Source organism: Orbicella faveolata, unplaced genomic scaffold, assembly GCF_042242905.1.
Source record: "Orbicella faveolata isolate gen_17 unplaced genomic scaffold, um_ofav_v1 contig_25, whole genome shotgun sequence".
In the NCBI taxonomy this organism is placed as follows: Eukaryota; Metazoa; Cnidaria; class Anthozoa; order Scleractinia; family Merulinidae; genus Orbicella; species Orbicella faveolata.
This window is the reverse complement of record NW_028301553.1, coordinates 26123884-26151358: the sequence shown is the minus strand read 5'-3', so window position 1 is coordinate 26151358 and position 27475 is coordinate 26123884. Positions and strand designations below refer to the sequence as shown.

Genomic DNA, 27475 nt, shown 5'->3' with positions numbered 1-27475 from the left:
CGGCACTGTGATAATTAAGTGTGTTTACCAAGTTGTCAGTCCGTTATTACGTCTTGCACTCACTGAGCAGTACGTTTCCACCAGTACATTGCACGGAGAGATTAAATAGGGCAGTGAATAAATTGATCAACAGTGGTTCAAGATGGTGAAAAAAGAGTTTATTTGTCCCAAGAAACACAACAGTGTCATACAACCACCAGGGCATGTATTCATTAACCTTAAAATATAAATAAGGAAGAAATAAAGCCTGTTAAAAATCTGTGCTGCCTAAAGAAAGAGAAACAATAATCTAAACTAATTTAACAAATCTTAAATTTGTCTTCAACATTAAATCATTCATTTAAAGGATAATTTGAAGAGTGAATGAATAAGCTTTATGCTTTCTTTGATTCCATATTGCCATCAAGGTAGAGTCATCTTGTGCAAGGTTGACCATAACTTAGCTTGCAGTGAGGACAAGTTTTGCCACCACTGCAACCCAGCAGGACTTCCACCACAAGAAAACGGAAAATCATCTCTTCTAAAACTTTCTAAATATTTTGACATCCAGGAGTCACGACTGAATTATTGTCTTTTTTTTACTTTAACAGGGACCACGGCAACCTTACTTGTATTTGTTGTGTCCTTATAATTCATACTAAACTCTATTCTAGACTCAATGTAAATTAAGTGAACAAAATTTGAATTTTAAATAAATATTATAAAATATTAATATCTTACTTTAATCTTCTTAATTTTTGGCATGCACCGAACTTTACAACTCTGGGACTCTTTATATAATGAATACATTTTACAATAATATAATTTAACATTAAAATGGATTAAAGCATTAAACTATTGCCAGCAATATAATAAGCTGCTTGATAGCTTTGCTGCTATTTTTCTCTTAGCACAGGGATACAAAAATAAATTCTCTTCATCCCTTCTCTCCTAAAACGTTACCACATCTTTAGCCTGTGAAGGAGATATTTGCGCATTAACCTTGTGAATCAACAAGTCACTGCCGTTTGAATGATAGAAGCAAATATCTCCTTCAAAGGTTTTGATTCTTACACATTTGCAGGAAAATAAAAGACAAGCAAAAACAGGCCAGCTGATATGTCAGTTCCATTGTACAAACACTTTACTTACTTGTATCTCACAGCTATTTAACAAAAAAGTTGCCTGGTAGACTCCTCAAGCCTAATAATTGTATGTAATATGGAAAAATAACTGGAATTGCTCACTGCAAAACAATCTGCAATCTTACTGTTTTGTTTTGTTTTGTTTTGTTTTGTTTTGTCTTGAGATTTCTCTACTAGTTAGTGAAAGAGAAGATTCCTCATTCGCAACCACTTAAAATCAGAGTTGCCACAGTGGGGGAAAGCAACTGTGTGACAACTCTAACAACTAGTTGCAAAGGAGAAAACATGCTTAATTCTGAACTATTATTGGTAATAAGAGAAAAAAACTTAACGCACATTAGAAGTGTCCAGCTGTTAAAGGGACAGGAAACTAACTCTGTGAAAATGGAAACTCTTGGAAGATTAAAACAGAGTCCTAAGTCTAAGGCTCTATAAAGGTGCCATTATTCTTGCTTGTGACTGTAACAAACCACATGCTTACAGAATTAGTGGCTTCATCCAAATCAAACCTAGGACATGCTCACAATTCCTGTGTTTAGAGGATTCATTTGAATGGGAACCATATAGTTGACTGTAAGGATCTCTAAGCATTTTACTTAAAACGGTCACAAAGCAAAAAATCATACCATCTGAATTGACCCTAAAAGAGCAACCTGGAGGAAGAACTTTTCTGCACACCGATCTTTTCATTGCAAACTACTCTTGGGAAAAAATATGCTGTCTTGAAAGTTCAATCCCAACAACGTTTTTTGAAATAGCTGTGGTATAGTTAATTTCCATAACTCTACTGTACAGAAACAGCAGCATAGAAAATTCTTTCTCGTTTTGTTTTTTTAGACCTTTTAACTTTCATTCACAAGAATGACATAAAACATTTATTTTGTTAAAAAAAATCAGAAAACCAGTTTCTGTTCCTTCATTCTCTAGTAAAAAAGTACTTTTTGCACTGTACTTTAGTCGAAGTACTTTCCATCCATTATCATGTGTAAAAATAATCATGAACAATTGTGGAACAATATTTTTCTAAAATGAAAATGTCATCATTTAGAGAGATGCTTCATGCACAATTTTTGATGCAATCTACACAACATTACATGCAAATTTAAGCATGTTGATGTGTCACCCCATAAACTGACAAAACAAAATACTAGTAATTAATACAGTGTCGGCAAAATATCGAAGAGTCAGAAAAACCATATGAATCACTTAGTTGACTGGGCTTGCAAATTTATGGCTGGATGAAGAATAAAACATGACCATCCATGGTTAAATTTGTGAATAAGCACATTAATGTTCCAGTTCCTAGAGAGTCATGCGCAAATGCTTGTCATAGATGAGTGCAATAACCACACAATAATAAATGAACAGGTGTAAAGGGGCGATCACTGCTCTGCAGTCGGTGTGACAGATGAACTTCCATTGCACACCCAAAAGCCTAACTTCTCTCCCCAGCGGTGAAACCCACACTGGATTGGACAAGTCAGCAGAGGAAAGGCTTATACAAGCACTATAATATTGGTTTGCTTGGAAGGCATCAAAGCAATAGGCCATATTCACATTCTCAGTAATAGACTGCAATGGAGGCTCGTGTAAGGGAAGATCATTAAAAAGAGATTAATATAATTTGCATTTGAAAAGACTCCCTGCATTAGCCTCAGTTGCAAGCTATTGTAGTTCCAATCCAATACTTGGAATGCAAACAATGGTCTATTAGAATCGCCACTGGAATTTGGAGCATTCTATTCACAAGCCCAGCAATGGCTTAACTGATTCACACTTCCAAGGTTACTTTTATACCACAATACAAATTTAACATGGTCCAATACAAGGACAAAACGTCCACGTTTTCAGATTGAATCAAAATTAGGTTATTACATTTTTCTCTGAGAGAAAGAAAACTAACTCAAACTGATTAACTAGACATAAAATCAAAGTATTATTACCAAATCCATTGCATTTTGTCAAGAGGTGAATATGATGAAAAACAAACATATATGACCACAGCAGAAACAGCCATTTAAAAGCTAGCACAGCTGGTTCAGAAGCTAACTTCTGGGCATAAATTATTCATTGCAGTGAGTCTTAATCTTTGACCCTCTCTCTCTCGGTCTGCACTCAAAATAATAAAATTGAGTACCTGTAAAACATCAAGAAACATTTTTTCGTAACTTGTCCTGCACCGGAATTGTTTCATTCCAAGTGAAAGATCCCTGTTCCATTTAAAGTTTCCCAAAGAAATACTTGATGTGCAAGGCCATGAAAGTGAAAAGCTTAATGTGGTTCAAAGCCATAAGTCAAACCCAAATTTCCATCAGAGTGAGAACCATGAGAAAACAGGACTACTGTTTCAGAAGTTCAGGGCCATTCCTCTAAGAAATTTTCCAGTGGACTGGCCCTGAGAAGTTGCGTTTGACTTACATCCAAACCAGAATTTCCAGAATTTTTCAAAAATGGAAGAAACTTAAGTATACGTCTACCAAGTGTTGAAAGTTGTGACGACAAGTTCTCACATGAACTCTGTATGACAACATGTTGCCACAACTTGCAATGTAAGTGGTAATGTGCACAGCAAGATCCTGCTTTTCAACTTGCAATGCAACATTTCTGTACACTGTAAGAAAGTACACCCTTCTACTTGCCATTTATGCCCATTTGTTAGCACCTGTACCAGCACACCACAAACCATGCCATTTTGCAAGTGTACAGTTCCAGAAAATATCCTTGCCCACCCCAGGATAGAGTCACTGGAAATTCCAAGGGGCTTAGAAGCCCCTCCCACCCCCATTCCAAAACTTTTAAAGAAAAGTATGAACTTCAAGCTAAACTGTAATTTCCAGAGGGGTGGGAAAAATTTAAACCAAAAAGGGAAACTTCTGTAAGGCTGAGTGTGGGTGGGTGTACACCTTCTCTGGAACAACACAATGTTTATTTGCTTAGCAAAAATCTTTTAGCAACAGTTATGTCCTAACAATTATTAAGCTATTTTAGCTGATAAGTTTGCATCTCTACATGTACAGAATTCTTTAAGAATCCGTAGTAAGTGTGATTATTTTGCTTGCATGCATGCTTAGTAACAGCGCTTGAAAGTGAATTGAAAACCTGGGTGGGGGGTTCCCCCTTAAATTGAAGAATTTTTGGTAGTATATGGCCGGTAACATCATTTTTCACTGTACCAAAAATAGCTGCTCTCCAGTATTTTTCTGCCTCACTGTAACCATTGCAGGTTCTATCTAGGAGTCTTTGATGATGAGGCACCAGCTGCAGGGCTGACCACTGGGTGGTAATACTTGCAGTTAGGCCTTGTGCATTTCCCCTTCACTGCATCTCGGCAAACTGTCACCTTACCATCCACAACTTCTACATTCTCTACAAGTAAAACAGTTACAAATGGACACGGGGGTGTGAATTGAGTGACTAAAGATTGTTTTTATCAATCACGTGTTGGTAAGCTATGTTTGTACAATCACTGGGGCTCACTGCAAGTACTTCCAGTCCATTTCCTACTCTCTGCCAGAAGAGGCCCAGACATTTGGAATGATGAAGTCATGAATTCACTGATAACACTTTCATTTCATTTCATTTCATTTCATTGTTAAAATTTTGATGAAGTGAAATATTCCAAAAGAAAGAGAATGCCAGAGATCAAATGGTCAGCTGCTTGTTAAAGCAGTTAACAAGAAATATAAGGAGTAACGTAGTTTGACATTCCGATGTATCTAATACCATTATCAAGAATAAAAATTGTTGAATGTCAACGTTGTTAAAAGAGTTCAGTTATGAATATCATTAGGTGGCTTTCCTGTGTGCATGATAATCATGCTAATTGAATAGCTTCGTATAAATCGAGTCCGATTGCACATTCAGTGATGGTTTGAGATCTTATGTAAACAACATTTCGTAAATAAGGCAGTCTAGCTACAAAATCTTAGTTCTAATCTCAGAGTCTCCCTACATCCAGTCCTCAGCTGTAAGAAAGTCGGCAACGTCCTCAAGACTCGAGAGCCAAAACCAAAGATCATAAGCGAACAATGCGTAATACATCATTTCAAATGTGGTCTATGCGACATGGACTGTGTCGGTTTTACCAACCAACACCTATACCAATGCATTATCGAACACACAAGCTCCAGATCTTCGATTGGCAAACATAATTATGAAACAACATGGAGTCCACAAACCAACTATCGCGGACAATTTTTTGGTCCTCAGTGTGCTGGATAAACTCATGGGCCTGTGCCATAAAGCCAAATATAATTCTAGTTTTGGAATCAAGTTTCACATTTAATAGTTGACTGCTCCATTCAAAAGCTTGAAACAAAGAATGAAATAAAATACGTAACAAACTTCATTACTGAGAGAAATGCGAAGCATTGGATCAAGTCTAACAATTTAAACTAGAAAATTGAAAAATTAAAAATTTACATGATAAAATGGTCCAATTCCTTATAACTGTCCATAAATGTTTAAAAATGGATTTTTTGAAGCTTGTAAAGTTAGGTTGGTTTTTGATATGGGCAGGCATCATATTCCAGAGGTGACTAGTCGATACTGAGAAAGACCTTCCACCCTCAGACTCCCATTTGAATCGGGGGCAGACCAATTTAATTGACCATGCCTGCTTGTTCTTCCGTTCACGTCTGCGTTTCTGATAAGCATCTGGGTAAAATAAGATGGGCACTCCCCTAAAATCCTTAACTTTGTTTGTTTGTTTTTGTTGTTTTTTCTGGAGAAAAAAGCTCTGACAGATGTTAAATCACAAGAGAACTTTAAAGTTCAAAAAAAGTGTGCCAGAGATTCAAACTCAAAATCAGTTGGAGACATTTTGTTATGTGTTTGTAAAGAAGAAAGGGGTGGCTCCCAAGTGAAAGTGAAGGGATGACTTGAATGTTTTGAAAGGAACCACTTGAACTATCATCAAATTATTCTTAAATGGCTAGTGGCTGCTAGCATATTTTCTTTTTACAGCAGAGTAACTGGATACCAGGTAGCAATGGTTATTTTAGATTTATGCACTCCTAGTGGATACCGGTAAGTGCAATAAATTGAAATAACATGCTGAAAAATGGTACAATCAGTAACATATAACATAACAGGTGGCACACCTTTTTAAAACAATTAGATTATTCACTCTCGATTTCTATGCATGATAGTTCACTTGGTCTGCATCATTACATCAACATTTCGGGCTAGTTCTGTGTTTCCATCAAGTTATAGAAACAAGATTTTAAACCAAATTATCAGCGCACATATTTTCTTTGGGCTATTTTCTAATGTAGTTTAAAGATCTAAAGTTATAAAATGTCTTTGCTCTTCTGTATCTCATGGCAAATTCAAAGGAAAATGTGAAGAAATATATTTATCTTCTTTTTCAGAAAAAGCGCTGACATCAGCATTTTTGGCTGGCAAACAGACCTTTGTCTTAAGTATGCTCCGTCTTTAATACAAGTTCAAATGCTGACATCAATCAAATACTACTTTCCTCAGTTACTACTTAAAGCGCAGGCAAGCAAAAGCAGTGTGGGAGCCTGCCAAGCAAGAGGTCTTAAGCACAGCTTAGCCCTTTCAGCACACAGCTCGATACCCAATTCTCTTTAATTACTTGACAGTTTTGAGGACATTTGATTGCAAATCATGAACATCTGTTTAAGTGCACCAACAATCTTTCTATCCTCCTGATAGCCAGATATTTGTCATTGTCGTCACCTTAGATCAATGAGAATTTGAATATTATGACTGGGGCTGAAAGAGCTAATCAGCTAAGCGTTAACACAAGAAAGAGAGCTCACTGTCTTTAACGTGGGCATAGCGGCAGGCTTCTCTGTGACACTGGCCAGAGACAAAGTCCCGACAAACTGGCAACCCATTGGAGGAGTGCTGTCAAGGGAAAAAAGGAAAACAGGGTCTCAGATTGAGTTGTCAGACGGGAGCAAAAAGTGCCAGTTGTGGGAGAAGGGATAAAAATATCTACAAGACATCTAGTCTACTTCTTAACTAAAACACCTTCATCATTCACACTGGTGTGAAAGGACAATGGGGGGTTTACACTGAAAACACAACAGGTTATCAAGTGCCCAGTCAATAGAGTGTTGCAAGCGCTGAGGAGGACCTGCCAGGCTTAAGAAGTGTGAAAGCAGCTAGGACAAATGCAAGCGTGCATAATGCGGCTTAACCATGCCACGCCCAGTTGCTGAAACAGGAAGGTTAGGAAAATAAACTTCACGTTGACAAGTAAAATATCTAATGTAGAGTGCAACTTGAACATCATGGCTGTTTGTTTCCACAACTTATATTTTGGGCCAAATTTAACATGATAGAAAATATTGGTGTAAGGAAATTGACATTTTTAAGTTTTTTTTTTCCAACTGTAAACGAGATCAAACATTCACTTGAAATGAAATAGTGTAAATTATAACAGCAAGCATGACGAGCAAGCCACACTCGAAACCTCTGGACACAAACATGTACACTAATCTTATATATAAACACGTAATTAACACCACCAACAGACGACATAGACAAATTTTAATTCAACATATGATTCAAATAAACTCTACAATCACATATAAACACATAAATAACTATTTTCCTCTACAAAAATCAATTTAATGCTATGAAAAATGAAAATTTTACTGCAAGACATTCTGGAATAAAAAACTTCTTCAGGTTTTCTTGACTCAACTAGAAATTTGTTTAGTTCAGTCTTCTTTGTTATTTCTCTCGTCTTGCAATAAACATTCCATTAAGAAAGTTATATGTAATAAAACAACTCTAATAATTATAATTCTACATACAAGTAGATCACAATGGCTCAGCCATTGGTACTTAATTGCACAAAAATCAAATCAATTGCTCTTTTTTATGTGCTTTACCTGATTTACATCCATTGTAAAATAACTTAAAGTGATTCATACAAAAAAAGATGTCTAAATTTTTTTGAAAGTTAATATTCTGTTGTACATCTCAAAGATGGAACTTAAACTAACACTCTCTCTTTCATAGTACAGCTTTTGACGTGTATAAAGATTTGTCATGTTTTATGAAATTTCTAAGCTTATAGTTTATTTTTGGGTCAACAAAATATTACCCTTTCTTTGGTAAATTACTGTTAGATTCCATGCTATCGATCTCAGATGACCTTTGACAAGGTTAAAATTCGGCCTACTTCACACACTTCAGTTTCATTCAGCTGTAATTCAGTTGATACTTCTTTAATTTCTTGCTTGTATTGCCACTAAATTTGTACTGGCCTTGAGGGCAATTTTTACTTGCAGCTGTAACTCGTAGCAAAATTAAGTCTCACACCAACCAAATTTTCTTCAACAGGAGAAGCTTTTCTTGCAATAAAAATTTGACACGTGCTGTGGGCCAACATTGCTACGAGTCTTAGCTGTGAGTAAACATTTCCATCATTGCTTGCACTATCAACTTTGGTGGCTACCTGAACGACAAAGATAGTGTATTTTCCAACTGCAAAATGAAACAATGTTGCATGAAGTCAGCTGAATTGTTGACATCATCAAGGGTCATCTGAGGTTGGTAGTAGTTCAAAACATTACTACCAATAATTCATGGCCTTTTTGTTTGTCTTGGAACTGCCGTGTTCAATTAAATGAATAATGCAGCCAGTATTGTACAAAATACATATAATATAGTCTATCTCTCGTAAGTACATACAAAACAATCTCTCATGTTAAATAGTAAATGTAAATAACTTCCCAAATAAAATTATTACACAGTCATGCAAATATGTGAAGGAAAAAGACCCAGATAAACTACTCATCCTTCTTATTGTATGAAATGAATCAAAGCATGAAACACCTCACATTTCCTCTCCCGTAACAAGTAATCCATAAAACATATTATCACCTTGCAGACACAATTTTCTCAACACGTTTCTCTGTTCTTGCTAAATTTTGAAATAAAGCCAATTTGTGGTCATCTCTTTATTTTGAGTCATTGTTTCAAGTAAGAGCTTAGAAAATCTAGACAGAGCAAAAGTAAACATTATTTCAATTAATTCCTTAATTTCATTTGTGGTCATAGACCTAATTTAAACATAGTCAGAGTTGACAATAACATTGAGTGCTTTGATATATTAATACTATACAGAGTTGGACGTTTTGCCAAGAGTTTCCAATTTCCTCTATGTTGTCCTTGACAACAATAAATCTTTAGAATAGTGTTACAGGATTCTTGAACATCGGTCTCCACTGGATAAACAACAGTGCCTTCCATGACTTAGTGGAATGGCCTGTAAATCAATTCTTGTCTCCTCAGTCTTGCATTGCCTCTGTGACAGCAACCAACTGGGTTTCTTGCTTTCAACAGAGCAGAAGGTCACTGACACCTGCTCCTCTTTCTCTCAATTTGTAAACTCTTGTTCAATCACTTCATTCTTTCTCTCTGTACTATTAATTCACACACTCCCCCCTAACACGTGCCTCTCTACAGATGCATACAAAAGGAACTGCCCCTTTGATCACAAAACATGGGGCGACATAACATAGGTGGGTGTGGTAGGTGCCGAGGCTAGCGTGTAGTTGTTCCAGTACTGGACGTCCATCGACTGGACTTGAGGGTCAATGATTTGGTAGGATGTTTGAGGAGTAGGAGGAGGTGCGAGAGGAGGTGGAGGTGTCGCGGCTGACTCCACAGGCACATAGTTAAACACCTGTGGCTGTACCTGGTGTTGCCACTAGTGGACAAGGAACATGAAACGAAATACCAAAGTTAGCATGACTTACAAGTCTACACTGGTGGGAAATCAGGAGATTAGCTTCTAAAGAAACTGTGGTTCTTGATAGCCGGGTTGACAAGAATTTTAACATCTACAGTGCTGATGTAGGTTGTATAATCAACTTGATTCTGATTAATTTAAAATTAAGTTCCAAGGGTGAATTGAACTATCAACAAAGCTGCAGCTACAGTAGCTGCAAAGATCTCAAAGGAACTTCACATGAACATGACTCATAAACAAATCCACTTGCTTTGCTATCATCTGGAACACTTTGCAAGACACAAATTAATGGTTCTTTCAATAATATAATATTACAAAGAACATGTTTTGAGCATATTCCCTGAGTTCTGTCTCACAGGCCACAGCTGTTGAGTGATAACACAAGTGAATTCATTCATGAACTTTTAAATACATTACATTATTATTGAATAAACGCATGCTTGAGGTGACATTTTACTGGGTACTGTGATTTCAGAGCCATGAACCAGGAGTTCTGCTGCAGCTAACTTTTATTGTGTATTCCACAGATGTCTGGCAGATGCTCACTTTAACCTAATTGTCATAGCCTTGGGAACAGGGACATCTCTGCCTCCTTGACGGTTGTAAGGTAGCATTTTCATGATCTTCCTGATGTCATAATTTTGCCCCACAAACAATGTTGCTGCAACTGTCTGCTTAATTTTTGCAAGTGCTGCAACAATTCAAAGAGGTGTTTAATTAAACTTGGCTTAATTTTGTCCTGGATTTATTGGTAATATCATATGTTATTAAATGTGCTCACAGTACTCTGTAAACAGTCTCCTTAAGCAGGTGGTCAGTGAACTTAATGGACAAAATATTTACCTGAGGCACTTGTGTTTGAACCAAGGGTAGGCCAGGTGCAAGTAGTGGCACTGAAAAATATGAACAAAATATTTTGTTACATTAATGGAATTTCCGAAACACTACACATTCATTGGCTCCTTTGAGGTCACATGGCATGTCACAATGAATCAGTTCCATGCCAGTCTCTAACTGGCAACACTGATTAATCTATGACCAGTCATTGGGTGTTAAATAATCAGATCATACTGAAGTATGACAGAATTTTTGTTTTGGAGATGCAGCTGTCAAGCTAAGGACTACATTGCTATACTTTTCACTATTTACTGCATTGCAGACTACTTACTTGTAGGTATAAGAGACGTGAACTGCAATCCGAGCGGTTGGTTGAAGGACTGAAGCGCTGCCGCTGCCCCTGGCATAACCAGAGGCACCTCCACAGCAGTCTGTTTCTTAAATGGTTCACCAAAGGTCTGTAAATAAATGCTACAACATCAGAAATTCATGCTTGTCTAATAGTGTTATCCATGCATTGTACAACAAGTTGCTATATGCAGACAGAAGAGATATGGTAGCCCAACAGTCCCTTGAACCCCCACGAATAAATTAAACTGAATACTCCTTAAAAGTATCCACACATTTCTCATAACACAACTTGGGAGAATCTGTTTAATCATCAATAACTTTTCTCAACATTTTTCTTCAACATTACATTAACAAAGGAGGTTTAAGACCATGAGAAGAACACTCTTGATGGGTTAAGCTAATCCCACAATCTGTTTCTGTCAGCTTATTACAGCCCTTTTTGAACACTAACCCAACAGGCCCCTAGTTAGTAGCCAATAGTCGCACCCTATACTAAAGCAAAACATTATTGGCTTAGTATGTGTTGAAGCTATTTCTTGTTCGGTATTGACAATCAGTGGTCGTAAAAGGATCAATAATAGATTGATCAATAATAGCCAAGCCAAATCACATTTTTATGAACGTTTAAATAGCTAACACAAAACTTCAATGGAGAATGTGTTCTGACAAAATTCCACACTATTTTCAATTGTTTACTTGTTTCCCATCATTTGTCTTTCAAAAATCCTTTTGATCATTGCAGAAGAGTTTCATAATGTTGCCAGACTTCCAGATATTTTCAGCAGCACTACCACTAAACCTGAAGGCTGATCATATAACTAGCTAAACCATAAAGCAAGCTTCACAAGATTTCAGAATATGTATTCCAGAAGCACATTGTAGCTAATCGTTCATAACACATTTGTGTCAGCTCGGTTTCCACATGATCTCAGGTTAAATATTTCACCATTTCTGGCTCATCTAAGAACATGAAGCCATGAAAGCTATGGTCACATACAATTAGACACCTTCAAATTGCCAAAAGAACAAATTGTCAACCTCTGGAGTTTGAGATCCCTTGATGAGCAAAGAAGATAACTTTATGTACGACATCTTCAGGGTTGTCCCAAACTTTGCCCCAGATTAATCACACAATGCAATGGTATGTCTGGTAACCCCAAATTAAAGTTTTATCTAAGACAATAATATAAACCTACAAGTAATTGTCCACAAAGAAAAAGTTTTGGGTTAACCTCAGGAAAGAACCCTGAAGGTTCCTCAAAAGCACCTCACACAGCAGCCCTACTAGATTTGGTTGTTATATATGATATTACAGCTCAGTGTTGTTAGTTCAGTCCAGCACTCCAAGCTGACATGACATTTTTTTTAACATCCATTCTCAAAATAATGGCAACCACTGTGGAGCTAAAACTGATGATCTGATTAATACTTATATAAGAAAGATTAAAGCCAATTTCCTTTGCTTTTTCACACTTCCACAAAAAAATAGGGCTCCAAACTTGAAAGTAAAACCAAAATTGCGATAACAATAAATTATTAAAAAATTCAAACAATTTTAAAAATAACTAATTCATCTGCTATGCATTCATAGGATCAGTGTGTGTTGACAGTTGTACACAAAATTTTTTCACTTTCAGCAGCTAATTCTAAACAGTGGTGACTACTTCCGCTCTGACTGGCACAAGGAACAGTAATGCTGTTGATAATAATATCAAGCAATTTTAAACATAAATAATTCATCTGCTATGCGTTCATAGGATCAGTGTGTGTTGACAGTTGTACACAAAATTTTTTCACTTTCAGTAGCTAATTTTAACAGTGGTGACTACTTCTGCTCTGACTAGCACAAGGAACAGTAAGGCTGTTGCAATGATCTCTGCGAGTTACATACATGTGTATGTAACATGAGACCCTTTGAAAAAATAACAATGCTCAGAGTGCTGTTAACATTATTTCAGGTGCTTTACAACTACAGATAGCTAGATTGATGGCAGCCTTTTTTCTTTTAAGGGAATGTGAGTGAGTAGGGAATGAGGCAAGACAAATGAGTGTGCTGCCCATGTCTTGCCCCATTCCCCTTTAGGCTAACGCATCTCGCCTCATAATCCCTGCTGAATTTTGAAAGAAACAGACTGCCAGCCGTCTAACAGGTAGCGTGCTTGTTAATTGGACCTACAAAAGCAAAATGCTATTAAGTACCAGTTCAGGTAGCATTTCATGGGGCCTCTTGCGGCTACCCTCCAGCTACAAGTCAGCAGGCGATGTGCAAGCACAAAAGGAATGAGCCACAATGCCAGCCAGCCAGCAGCAGCATGATGTAAGCAACAGCACATGAAAAAAGACAGGCAAAATGCAAGTCATGACTTATGCAAATTGCTGGCTCTAAAAAAGCTCCATGCATTGTTAAAAGCAGGCAGGATTAGACATCTCCAAAAGCCCTGCAGTGGCCCACAGCTAGCAAAGCAAAATTCAGGGTAAGTAAATCACAGGACTTTTAGCACAGATTCCATGGCTAACCAGACAATTTGAGACATCTTGTGTTATATCAATGTGGTAAATATGTGCCGGTGGATTTCCAAGTTGCTTGCCTTATGGGTGCTGATTCAGGCTTAGAGATGTCTTTCCCTGGCAGTGCAAGTAGTTGTTAAGTATAAAAAATCTAATCAGACCTGCCAACTTACATGTATTTCTCGATTCCTAGGTGCAAAATTTTACAACTTACAAAAGCAAATGTTGGAACTTCTAGGGCTTCTTCGGGGCTGCAAATATGTGACAGTCAGCATTCTTAATGAACTCAGATTTCAGGGCCAAACATAAAAGTGCAGTATTTCTTTAGGCATATTTATGAGTGCACCATACATTTTAACCATCTACATGTATGTTTCACATGAATTATTGTCTTGGAGTTGGCAGGTCCTGCCAAGTACATGATCATGCTATTAACAATACAGTAGAACCCCAGATTGTGATCACTTCCTTAATATGGCCATTATTTTCTCACACAAAGAGAACTTAGTCAGTCACTGTTACTTAAGGACAACTTCTACATGTATGTGATCACAATGTCAATTCCACCGTATTACAATGGTCAGTAGGGTTCCAATGTACTTTCTGCTAATGTAATATGCATGCAAGCTGCTTAATTCTCTTAACTTACTTTACAACTCATAACTTCGGCATTAGGCAAGGCAGGTTTCAGCTGTGGAATTGACAAGCTCTTTGCATGCAGGCTGTGCATTTACTTATTACATTTTGTGCTGTCATCATTTATATAATTACAGTGTGCTTAGTTTCTTTCCAGGGAAAGTGTTTAGTTTTATACTTGTTAGAAAAAATATTAAAAAGTCATCTAAAATGCAAACAAAATATATCACCACTTCCAGTGCTTTGTTATGTAACTTACATTGTCTGTTACCCTATTGTCTTTAAAAAAATATCATTGTCATGAGATGACTACTGTTCATGAATCATATGCACAGTACATTCTTGGTTGAAATTTTAAAGCATAACCTTGTCAGTTGAACAATTAAAAGCAACAAAGTGCATCATGTTTGTCTGAATCAAGGAAATATCACAAAATACAAAATCATGCATATATAATGAAAACCAACATTGGGTGGGAATTGTAGCTTGTTAGACAGTTGCGGTTTATTTAGGAGGTTTACTTAGGAGGTGCATTTCAGTGTACTCCTCATCCTCAGGTCTGGACAGAATTATGAATTGCGTGTACATTATAAATTATAATGAAAGGGAAAAATGAAACAAACTACATTTCAGCACAATGCAGAGCATAAATGCAGATGAATCATTTTCATAAAGGAAATATTATCTCAAGTGTCTGATATATCTCCTCAAACTAATCGAAAGAGAAAATGGAGAAATATAAAATTGCAGTACAGTTGCAGCATAATCAAGATAATGAACAAATCCATGCAAATCATGTACTGTCCTAGTATTATTGTAATTTTCTTTGTTTCAACTGATAAACCGTTTGCATTTGAGAATGGAAGCCTAATGACATGTAACTCACCGGCAATGACTGTTGCTGAGCAGCTCGAACTCTTCCTTGAAGATGAGCTGGTGGGTGAAAGTAGCGGCACATTTCCCTTTGACATCTCCCCTTCATAAAGTCCATACAGACTGTGATCATGTTATCAGAGCTGTCAACAGACACATGTCTTGGGGGATGTGCATATCTGCATTCTTCTCTTGAGCATGCACCTCTCTGATATTCTCGGCAGACCTGTTGAGGACAGAAGTGCATTTTCAAGTTAAAATGGCGCCCTGAACAAAGCCTAAAGGTTCCTAACCATGAAGTCCTGGATATCCAGCACCTAAGCTTATAAGAAAAAAGTGAATTTTTCCAGTCAACTCAAGGCAAAAGGTAGTCAGCTGTGGAAGCCAGGCACTTCTAGTGCACAGCCTTGCTGAAAGTAATCTCCCCTAGTGAGTTTACAACTGGTTCATGTCAATCCATCAGTTAGTCATAAGTTACTCCACCTTTTGCTGTTGGTTTATGTGCAGTCATACTTGGATTTTTTAGATATATAGAGCAGAACAATTAAACAAATGTGGATTATTTTAGACATGTCAGGTAAAAACCCTTTATTTCAGTGCCCTCAAGCTGTGATTGGTAGCCACCAGCTACACCTGTGCAGCAAAGAAGAAGGCAGGTGATGGTCTAGCTATCAATAAACAAGATGCTGGCTCCTTTATTCTTTTCTTTGTTTGATAAGTATTTAGCTAGTGTTGATTGGAGAAATGTTTATTATTTATCATGTTTTTTAGTACAGAGGGATTAAAGATTGAAGAAGTTAAGAGTTACTTATACCAATGGAGCTTGGATCACTGTAACAGACATGAATTCAACACGTACATCATATGAGGCTTGAAGTTAATTTGGCATGTACATGTAACATTAAGTCTTTTTTCTGATCTTTCCCCTGATTTTCTCCCAAATATTTGACTTAATGGTAATCAGTGACACAAGAAAATACCCACAACAGTCACCGACATGTATTACTTATAAACTTGTCACCGCTTGGGCATGCTATACTTTACCTACACATAAACATGATCAGGCTTGATACTATTTTTAGTCAAAATATATCTGTCTTATTTACTATACTTTTTTTTCAGATTAATGGTCAAGAATGTGTTTGAATCCTGATGATAACTTGTTTTACCATACTCAAATTTGCAATTAGCCAATCAGAAGCCATGTCCACTGGCCTGATATCCTGCAATCTCAAGTCACTAACGTGATATGGCTAAGATATCATGCTCACTTGACCAGATTAGGGTATGGTAAATATCTAATTGTACCTTTTTGGTATGCTTTGATGGCATATCAGGCTAGTTTGGTCTTGCCATGGGTAGTTTGGCTCGACTACATCTCACCAAAATACAGAACATGGCTCTAACTATCAGCATTACCAGCAGGCTTTAAGCCAGATGGGAGTCTAGGCATCCAGTGGAAGGCCATTTTTTTAAAATTGTTTTATTTTTCATGTGTTGCCTTATAAATTGTTCATTTGAACAGGCCGTATAGCACATTTTGGATGCCCACTTTTCAAATCCTGGCTAAAAGCCTGATTACCAGAAAGGCACAACTAGGTATAAGAACTGGTCAATTTAAATCTACATTTTTTAAATCATCTCTGACCTCAAGTTTGTCAGATTTGTCCAGTCTTCTTGATGGAGTCTGAGCCAGAGCAGATGCATCGGGTAGAAAAGCAACCGGTTGCTGGAGGTACGTCCCATTTGATCCTTGAACACTTACAGGCCAGGTAGAGATCTGAAAGGAACAAGAATAAGCATCAATAAGCTGAATGCCAATCGCTACTCATCCTGCTTCCTTTGGCAAATTAGTGTTTGCAAATTATATGAGTCCAAAGCAAATGAAGGAAAAAATCTTTTCATACCAAGTACTACTATGCCAATAAGTATTGTAGTATTTATTACCAGGGCCCCTCCAGATACCAGCCATGTTATGACGCTGAATAGGCCACAAGGGCTAAATAAAGTTTTACTCACTTACAATAACTATGGCTTCTAGCAAAATGTGCATTGGACATACAAACTATACAACCCTAAATTTAATCCATGTGGCAACTGTATGTGTTAAACACACATTCTATTTAGTTTAAACAACTTTTGTTTCGAAAACTCCAGCTGTTTAACATCAAAAGAGCATAATAGTGTTAAGTGTAGAAAATAAATTTGTAAAAAATTTAATTAAGAATGAAAAGGGCAGTGGAAAAACTTCAATGACCTCATGTCTCATTCTTAATTAAATGTTTCACCAAACCCCTTTGTTACTAGAAATTAATTTGAGAAGTGACAATGCTACCCACTGGTAATAAAGAGAATTTTCTACCATGACACATAGATGAGAAGAAAAGAAAAATTTAATATGTCAATCTGCAAACTCCAAAACGCAAAAGCACAACCTAAATCAGTCAATAACAGGGTTTCTGTGGGCAAGAATGTGAAAAGTTGAGAAAATGAGACTCTTTCATAGTTCATGGGATTAACAAGTGGTTGGCCAATTGGTTGATTGAGTGGAAGTTCCAGGTCAAACAAAAACATCAAGCAACCAAGAGAGCAAAATATAACAAAGCAGGCTTCCCCAGGTGGTCAGCTGAAAAAAGGCAGACCACAGGTGGCCCAGTTAACAATAAGCTAATTTAAGTCTTTCACTCAACACTGAATTAGTTAGGCGGAACTGGTACATTAATTAACAAGTAGTACTTGATACCACTGGCTTAATGATGAAACAATCAAATTCAATTATCGCAATCAATACCACAGAAATTGAATGATCACATGCTTCAGGATCAGTAAAGTCACGTAAATCTTTATTCTACAGGGTGGCCCATTCAGCTCGAAGGCTGGTATCCATAAGGGCCCTGTAAATGTAGAATTAATTAACTATACATTAAAAATCTATCTATAACATTGATTAAATTACACATTAAAAATCTAAGGGCTGCATTAGAAGTGACTTACAAATGAGGGATTTGCCAGCATCTGTTGAGCTAGGGGTGCAAAAGCTTGCTGCTGGAAAGCAATCTGCTGCTGCTGTTGTTGTTGCTGTTGCTGCTGTAGTAGGCGACCATTATTCTCCATCTGGGCTTTTATATGCTTTGGAGGATGCAAATACTTGCACTTTTCTCTATGACACCGTCCCTAAAAACAGCAATAAAATAGTCTGTGAGCCTTTCATTATTGTCTGATAAGAAGATAACATACTATCTTACTATTTATTTAACAAAAGGTGCTTTCTTGTTAATGCTTCAGGAGGGGGTTTAATCCGATTATTAGAATGCAGGGCAACAGGCAGGTTAAACTTAGTACAAATAGTAAGTCTATGCAACTGTCTAGACATACGGCCTAAAAGTCACCTGTTATGTGTCAACCCACTTGCTCAACATAAACATCTAAACTTAGTCCACCAATATCAGTCCTTTACTCTAAAAAATCTACAAAATGTAAGATATATTTCTATGAGAGAACACCTGATGAACACAATATTATTGCTGTTGACCTCGATAATTTGACCCATCACTGTGCTTCTCTATATTTCTGCACCAGTCAGACTGATTTAGAACTTAAGTTTGCCAAAGCAGCTTATTACGTATCTCATAATAACCCTTGAGTTTGCTCATCTCGTTACAAGCATTATCTTTTAAGTCAATAACAGTCATTGAGTAAAAAGTATGCAAAAAAAGAGACAAGACCTCTTAGAAATTTCCCTATGTAAAGTGAGACGCTATACTAGTTTGTTCCAATGCATCAAGTATCAACTACTTAAAGATTAATCCAACCTAAGGATTCAATACGTCATATTTCCCTCTTGAAATATTATCACAGATTAATAACGTATACAGTCTGAAAATATACCACAACCAGGACAAAAATAGCACCTGCCTAGATCCCATGATCCAGACCAACAGTGAGAGCAAAAATAATACTTTGATATTGTCCTTTGCTCCCTTTACGTCTCACACTAGAGACTTACATTTCAAACCCAGACATCAAAGATTCTGTTATTTGCAATATCAGTAAGAGGCATGTGCTAAGACTGAAGCTAAACTTCAAAAAGACAACCTAAACTGTTTATGGAACTACAAGTGGACTTAAAAGTTACAGCTGTAGACATACTGACCAAAGAAGGATTAAATGCAGAATGTCCAAAATGGTCATGGCACAGCACAGGCAAATCAAAAATTCCCATATTCTAAACTCCTGCTCTCCCACCAATAACCTATTTTCCCTTCTGGGTTTTTTTTTTCTAGAGAGGGTAAGGGGTCAGTGTCTGAGCAGAAGCTGTTTTGAAAACTTGAGAGGAACAACAATTAAGAGCAATCATAACCACACAGTGTCCATCAAGCAGAGAAAAACACATCTAGAAATGCTTAAGGATCAAGGAATTCTATTTTTTTTTTCCTATTCTGCAAAATACTTTTCAGAGCCAGCCACCTTGTGACAGCAACATTCTCACAGGCAATGCTGTGTTTTGACACACTTCTTAACAACTGAAATCTGGCTCTTATTCTCTTATTTCAGCCTCATATACAAATAAGTCATCACTTCTAATGATAAAAAAATGAGTGCCTTCCATTTAAAACGCATGTTAACTAAACAAATCAACAACTGACTGATTCGGAGCCAGCCATTGTGTTCCTGAAGAACAATAGACTGAGTTTGACAAAAAACCTAATGTTCCAAGTTTCTCACAATGTTGGCAAGTTGACACCATTGTTTTAAAAGCCAGTGCAACAGGTTTCGTGTTTAAACTTCCTTCTAAAGCACTGTTTACGTCACAAAAAGCTATCAAATATTTCTCCCTTCCAAGTCAATTCAGAAATGATTTACTTCGAGCCAAAACACAGAGAAGGAAAAAATTCAACTTGCGAGTATTGCTATTTAATTGTAAAGATTCCTCACAGGTAACCATGAATAATGGTCTTTTGAGATCTTTTAATTGACAAAACTCAAAATTGCTCAATGTAACATTTAATGCTAATTTGCAAATTTCCCTCACTAGTGCAATAACACACATTTAAAGTATTTATGTTTTATTTTTATTACCATTCCTTTAATGCTAAGTTCTCGAAGGATTTACAGACAACAAGGAAATCTCCTTGCTTGTCAATTGCACCAAAAAAGAGCAGATATGAAAAGCGAAGTGACAGGAAGTTTTAAAGGTGAATCAAGTTTCTTTTGTCTGAGGACATGGCCTATGATAATGTCTTGTGCAAATTTCGATTTCTGTCACGCAAACCGCAACTGAATTGAACGTTGATGATATTCACAATATTCAAAGCAACTATTTAATGGTCCAATCAACTATCGCGTGAGCATTACTACAAAACAAATTTGAGCTTGAACACGCAATATTTTTTCTTTTGATTCAAACAGAAAATCCACAAGACTTTTCAGTTGAGAAAATGCGTGCAGAATTCCACGAAAAAAATATTTTTATGTTCTCAAGCCACGAACCCGAATAAGAACGAAAATTTTAAAGTCTCTTTTCAATTTCGTGAGTTGAACAAAGAAATTCTGCGTCCATATGTTGATAATCAAGTTCTCTTGCTGCGTTTATCGACTCGGAGCTCACGAAACACAAAAATGGTTTATAATAGCACGCGTTGATTTCCGTAGCCGGGTTATTCCGTGAAGGGAAAAGATCAGGGTAAACTCCGACTTGTTTTCACGCAACAGCTGAAAAACAAAGTCGTGCAAAAAAAAAATCACGAACTTGTTAATCAGTCACGAAAGCTAGATCTTCACTCTTTTCCAAGACGAGTCAACACCTTGCTCACGAAACACGCAATGGAGAATTTTGGATTCATAACACACGAAAGAGCAAACTTTCAACTTCTCTGACAACGCACAACATGCCAGAACACAGTAAAGCTTATATTCGCCACCGGTTTACGTGGTTCACGCAGTTAAGCAACGAATATTGCTCCAGTTAAACAAAAGAGCCACAAACATCGTTTAGACCCCTGGCATAGCCACTTAGACGATTCACAATCAAAGTTTTAAGTAGTTTTAAGAGAAACACATAGTATTTCCTCAAAATATTGAAGTGCTGATGTTGCATAACTAGTGAACCACTCAGAGCGAAAATTGTCGTGCCTATATACCGGGCTATATACTTCTTGTGACATAAAATTGCCACATTGTCAAAGCCACTGGGAAATTTCCCCCGAAAATAGTTTCCGAACGTAATTTCTCTGAACACGCAGTCATAACACAGTTATAAGCTTCACGGAAATTTGAAACGCCCGCAAAAAACTTGTTCGCAGTTAACGACGCAACAAGTTCTCGAAAATCTTTGCCAACAAAAGAAAGTTCGAGGATTATGGCCATAAAGCGCGGAAATGTCACCGCAAGTACTCCATTTACCACACAAATATTCCCGTTAAAATAAAAACGCAGATACCTTCAACGAGTCGAAACACGCCGTGACTTTTCCATTCTGAATGAGCACATGAGCGGGTGGATGTGCGAAACGACATTCGTCCTCTGTTCGGGAACACTTTCCACGCTGAAATTCTCTGCAAACTTCGACGAGTAACCATCTTGGATCTTTGCCCATGACTGGGACTATCATCTTCGAAAGAAGTCTGTCTGGTGTCTCCTTTTCAGTAAACAAATACCTAACAAGAAAAGGCGGAAATCATGAATGAAATAGTTTTTTCTGCGCCACAGCCGACGATGCGAGCGCGATTTTCCCGATATTTCTAGATGTTAGGGGAATTTTGTATTTGGCAACAAAAAAACTACGCATGCTCACTGGGACCAAAACATCGCGGGCTTAGATTACATAACAATGAGTCATCAATTACTTGTCGAGGTCAGGGTCATGGCGCAAGCAAAATTTGCCGTTCTTTCCGGCTTAAGTCACGGAAAATGGGAACAAAACGTGAATCTATTTAGGTGTCTCTTATTTTAAGTCAATGATTGGGCACAATATCCCTTTTTGAGGAGAAATCTAGACTCGTGACTTAGCCGCCTGTGACGCATCACGCGAGTACGTGATGGATCGTGCACCTTGGCCCCAGCCCGCGCGATTACGTCATCACCGAGAGTGATTTAAAATAGAGGTTGTCCTTTGTTCGCTTTTCCGCTTCAGGAGTCCGTGAAAGAGAGTGGTCAAATGCCACAAAACCGCATCAAACGGTCGGTTCGCTCCATCTCCAGCTGTCCCGTCAAAGAACGAAGGACAGAAGAAAGAGAAGCGCATTCAATTGAAGTGTTTAGAGAGGGTAACACAAAGAACGCTTCGGTGACACATGAGTCGGAACTGACAAGGAACAGCAAAAGCCGTGCCGTCCTTTGAAGTAGCAGGGAAATTATTCAGTCATAATTAACTTGATCGCTTCTCGTTACGGGTAGTCATCTCCAAATTTCAACCGCTCAGTGAGTAAAGCATTGCGTGTATCTTGAAGGTTTCGTGCATTTCACAGAGAAAAACATAAAGCCAAAAGACCGGAGCCCGAAGCAATTTTTCTCCGTGGGAGGTCGTATGTTCTTGCATGGTCCCTAGCGTTGTTTGGGCCATGTTTGTTCCGTTAGAAACCATAAGATGAATTCATTTCGTATTTATTTTAGGCTCGTTAAGAAAACCGATGCAATCATCTTTTCCACTCAATTGTGTCTTGTACGTGATCTATGCGAACTCTAATGGGCCAAATTCTAATTAGCAATCCTCTTCATCGCTGATTAATTCACCTGCGCTCGAATTATTGCTTACCCTTTGGCAAGGCAATACCAAACATGGGAAATTTTCTTCGCCGTGTGTATTAGTAAGCATGATTTCGTTCGTTTACCAATTTTGTAAACAATTAAACCCCTCTTGAGCTGAGACGGACGCAGGCTGGCGGCGACAATGCGGCTTCTTTCCGGGCAATAAAAGGTATTATTGTACAAACTGCATCGGATCATTTCGCCGAATTTTATTCAGCTTTTCGGCTTGAAGAAAACAGCATGGGTTTTTAATTTGGGGTTCGTTTCGACCAAAAGCGCCTCAGAACGAATCTGCCCGAGTTAACCCGAGACCCATATTGCCACACTGCGTCAAAAACTGTACCACAGAGGGGTTATTAAGTTGCTCACCCCTTCTCAGCAGAAATAACCGAATAAAGATGTTTTAAGTGCAATTTTCGTGCTCTCAGAATGTCAGTACTAAGTTAGGGCATTTCGTGACTTGCGGCTCTTGCCGAAAGTATAAATCAGCAATCAGAAAAGCCAAAACAAATTAAACATGCGCCCGTTTCAATGAAGTTGCATCGCGTTGATCAACCACCTATCGATTCAACTAATGTTTCAATCTCTCGACAACCGATGTTCGCTTTTATTATTGAGTATTTTTTTTACTGAAAGGTTTTAAGCTTTTTTTCATGTGAACTGAAAGGTGGCATTGTAAAAATGACCGGCTGACCAAAACCTCTGTTGCAAAGAAGAAGGCCACAAAATTAAGTTGGGTTTATTTTTTCGTCTCTCTATGTGTCTCTCAGTGTGTTTTATTGACTGGACAAAGTGAATTAAGAGGACTATCACTTAAACCAGTATTACCTCTGCTTGCATTTTGCTGATATGATTTATAATTCAATTTCTAAGAGACTTTCTTTCCCTTTCAGGCCGGAGAGAGCATTTGGAGGAAACAGTGGCAGCATGGTCTGTCAGTTGGTTTGATCGCAGCAAAGTTTTTTGAAAGCCGTGAACAACAGGTTTTTTTCACATTTTAAAAATTCTTTTTACAGAGACGTGCTGCGAGAGAAATGGCTGGTAAAACACTTACTTTGTCACTTGTAGTTATGTGGTGTTTCACAATTTTAGAACCGTATCTTCTGCTTACCGGAAGCCCAAACACTGCGCTGGTGGGCGAGAAATGACTTGTAATTATTGACTCAGTTGAACTACGCTAGTCGTGATCATACTGTGAATGAGATAACTGTGTTTTCTAACTAAACCAAGAGTCAATACAGAGTTTTCTTTAACTCAATTCTCTAAACAGTCGGCTCAGACGATTTAGAGCATTGTTCTCAGTTAAAAAAACTACAGTCTAGTGGTCTCATCGCTCTTTGTTACGCCAACGCATTAAACTTTTTTTCTTTTTTCGTCACCTCTAAAACCACTGATTCATAACTGAGGTATTTTTTTTCTATGACTCTCGATTTTGAGTATGTGACTTGCCAAGATTTTAGCTAACTCTAATGAACGTTCATCCGCCTGCAGTTGACCAAACACACAAAAGCCTACCCACGTTTCCTTCCTGAGCATTGAACCAGTAAATTCCTCGTTCTTGTTGCTCGGAGCTACTTAATCTCTCAGAGGAACTGACAAAGATATCACCAAGGCAGCAGAACTGTTACTAGCCACTCAGTTACCTGCGATGCGCAGTGGCGCACGTGTATTAAAATGCCGGCGTCTTCTATTCTTCGACGCGACTCAACTTCCTGTCTCTCTCAATGGCGAACCCGTCACAATTCTAAAGCGTCCTCTTTCGAGTAACAGCCGTGCAGGCCTTAGTTTTGTTTCAATCTGCTCACCAGACATGCCGTAAGACATACAACTCCACCAGGACGTTGTTGTAATTATAAAGTGTTGTTTAACATTTTGTTTCCAAAAACAATTTTGACCTACTCGCGCTGTACAATTTGTGACAAGGCTCAGGTCTTCGTCGAAACTGCGTCACTGAGATAAACAGCATGTTGCAGTTCTTTTCCTTTTGTTCACGTTCAATGTACTGCGAATTTATTCTTTGGAGTTTGATTGAGTTAGAACTAAGGAATTTTGTCAGTTTTTGTATCCGGCCAGGCGTAGGTTGAAACGTGACTTCCACGCATAAATTTCTGAGTTTAAAATATACTGTCAGAGATACTTTCAGTAGTTATAGAAGCCCCGAATAGACAGTTTAATTGCTCTGAACGCCAACGCTTTGTGTAGGAACGAATCAAAGCTATAATGCTTCACAATTCGATTCGCAAGAGAACAAAAGCACGTTTCTCTAGTTGGACTCAGCAGTCGACGATGATTTGGTGATGACGGAAGCATCTTTCTTCGCTGCTGTCAAGACTGTTAAAAGTGGACTATTGTTTCGTTCAAATAAATATTTCAGTACAAACCTGGGTGCCGCGGTAGAAGCGTGAATTGCTGCGTTGAACAGCTGTTCATTCATTTTATGCTGTCTAGAAGCCAGTTTAGGTTTTTTAGCAAGAAGTTTTGCCAGTTTTCCTCTGAGTACGGATCAAGCCTTCCGAACGCGCGCGACCATCATGCGAACTGCACTAACTCGGAGTTTATGATTGAGTATGCGCAATGCGGGCCTGTTGACTCCGCCGTTGCATAGCTGTGGTAAACGAAAGAACCGCGCCCATTTTCGATAAAAATCTCTCGGAACAAACACTTCAACTGTTCTTGAACAAGGTATAACTATAGGAAACAAACAACCAAGCGAGATTTCGTCAAGAAAACTAAGTTTTAACTTCGTGTTGTTCAAAGCAGCACGTTTAGCCCGACCTTTAACATTCAGTCATAAGGCAAAAGAAAACGAATCACCGGAAACGTGAACAGAAAACGCCAAAAAGCTGTTTTGCTCCAGTTTTCTTTGTGGTAGTGTTTATAACGGCAGGCTTACGACGATTCGAGGCAAGTTCAGGAAATGGCGTAAATATTTACCGACTCCTGTTTTCGCTCCTCCATTAACCGGAAACAACCTCCTCACCAGAGGGCAAAACAACGGGGGGTTAAATTGTAAACACGGAGACTACAGTTTTCAGTATACCTGACTGGAACCATTGCCAGTTTAAAGAGATATGTTACTTTCGCTAGGAACAGATATTTTTGGAACCAGAGTGTTTTTGGAACCAACACAAACAACAGTTGAACATTGCACGAAAATTCCCAGATAAAAAATTTGGAAATTGTTATTTTGGTACGTGACGTGCTGAACGAAAAGAGAAATTTTACGAAAACAGTCGTTAGTTTACAGTTTCTGTGGTGAACCATTTTCTCAGAACATAAACAACTGATGTCGATGAATGCGACTTTACACGTTAAGAGAAGTTCCGGATGTGACGAACTCGTGAACTTTGCCCGGTCGGACCGGACTTGCGAGAAAATGGTCAATTCACGTGACAACTAACGCTGAAGTATGTCACGTTTATGATGACTATCGTATCGGATATGAACGAGACCAGGCGGAATATGACGAAATATTTCCGAGATTTTTTCGTGATGGCCCCGTTTTACGTGAGTCAACCGCCATTTCGAATTGGAGCTGACATGGCGCACAGTAAATAATAATAACGCGACTCTGCATGAAACGATCAAGTGCGCTTTACATCTTTAAAATTAAAACTAATCCTAAAAGACATAAATTTACAATGGTTGCAAAAAAAATACAAAGCACGTCAAAATCAATAAAAAAAATTCAGTAAAAACTCAACAAAAAGCTAACCTGATATAAATAAAAAGCTAACCTAAAATAATATGCCTTTATCGATTGATTGTAAAGGGAAAGAACCGATATCAGAATGCGTCGAATAATGTCTGAAACCATCTGTGAACTAAACAAATCAGATAAAAGATTTGCTGATCAAATCTGAAAAATGTAGGCAGTTTACAACAAGAGCAAGTACAATCAGTGAAATCCCAAAACAGCAAAATGTGTTCCTTGTTAGTCTTCTGTTGACATTTACTGGAAGTATTAAAACTTCACTGGCCAGTCTGAAGATAATCGTTCGTTATACCGTTGACTTCATTACACTGAAAGGATCTGAAAGGCGCTGCAAACTTGAATTGGTTTCACTGTTATCCCATTTCAAACTTCCAAAGATTATTTTTCGAACTCAGTCAGCAACTTCTACAGGCATTACTAGGTTCTGGCTTTTTCTCTTACAAACATTGATTTTGCAACAGTGTTTGCCAGAATTCAAAATCACTAGTGCCGACTAGTGGGCCAACTCGCAAACTAACAAAAGGCTAAGAACTTCCGTTTGTAATTTTCGAGAAAAACCTCTTACTCAGTTGACGATATTTATCGGTGAATGTCTTAACTTTAAACTTCCTTTGATTTGTAATAACCGATTAGTTACTTTTTTTATGAAGCTTCTCGCAAAACAAAGCAAAAGAACTAGTACATTTGTTGACCAACATTTACTTCTAGTGAATTAATTTTCAGGCACTGCGTTACTTTTCTTGTGAAGCTTCTCACAAAACAAAGCAAAAGAACTAGTACATTTGTTGACCAACATTTACTTCTAGTGAATTAATTTTCAGGCATTGCGTTAAATAATTCTTACCTCCGAGCAACGTTACCTATGTATCCGTCGATATGTAAATAGAGGGTTAATGAATTGACCAACATTTACTGCTAGTGAATTAATTTTCAGGCATTGCGTTTAAT

At 37.8% G+C, this 27475-nt stretch overlaps 1 protein-coding gene across 5 annotated transcripts; it reads right to left on the bottom strand.

The window, feature by feature from the left end:
- Positions 1–136: 136 nt before the first annotated feature.
- On the bottom strand, positions 137–27475 carry LOC110068463 (muscleblind-like protein 3). Of its 5 annotated transcripts, none has more exons than XM_020775843.2 (10): positions 27372–27475; positions 21506–21722; positions 18061–18240; positions 16715–16846; positions 15080–15292; positions 13249–13293; positions 11030–11156; positions 10705–10754; positions 6911–6998; positions 137–4490 (listed from the first exon to the last, which is right to left on the bottom strand). In XM_020775843.2, exons 1-10 carry the CDS (start codon positions 27434–27436, stop codon positions 4351–4353), a joined length of 1257 nt encoding a protein of 418 aa, XP_020631502.1. In that variant the 5' UTR covers positions 27437–27475; the 3' UTR covers positions 137–4350. The 5 variants fall into 5 exon arrangements, with proteins under 5 accessions (XP_020631502.1, XP_020631517.1, XP_020631544.1 ...); XM_020775858.2 differs by lacking the exon at positions 27372–27475 and adding an exon at positions 25194–25358; XM_020775885.2 differs by lacking the exon at positions 27372–27475 and adding an exon at positions 24456–24900.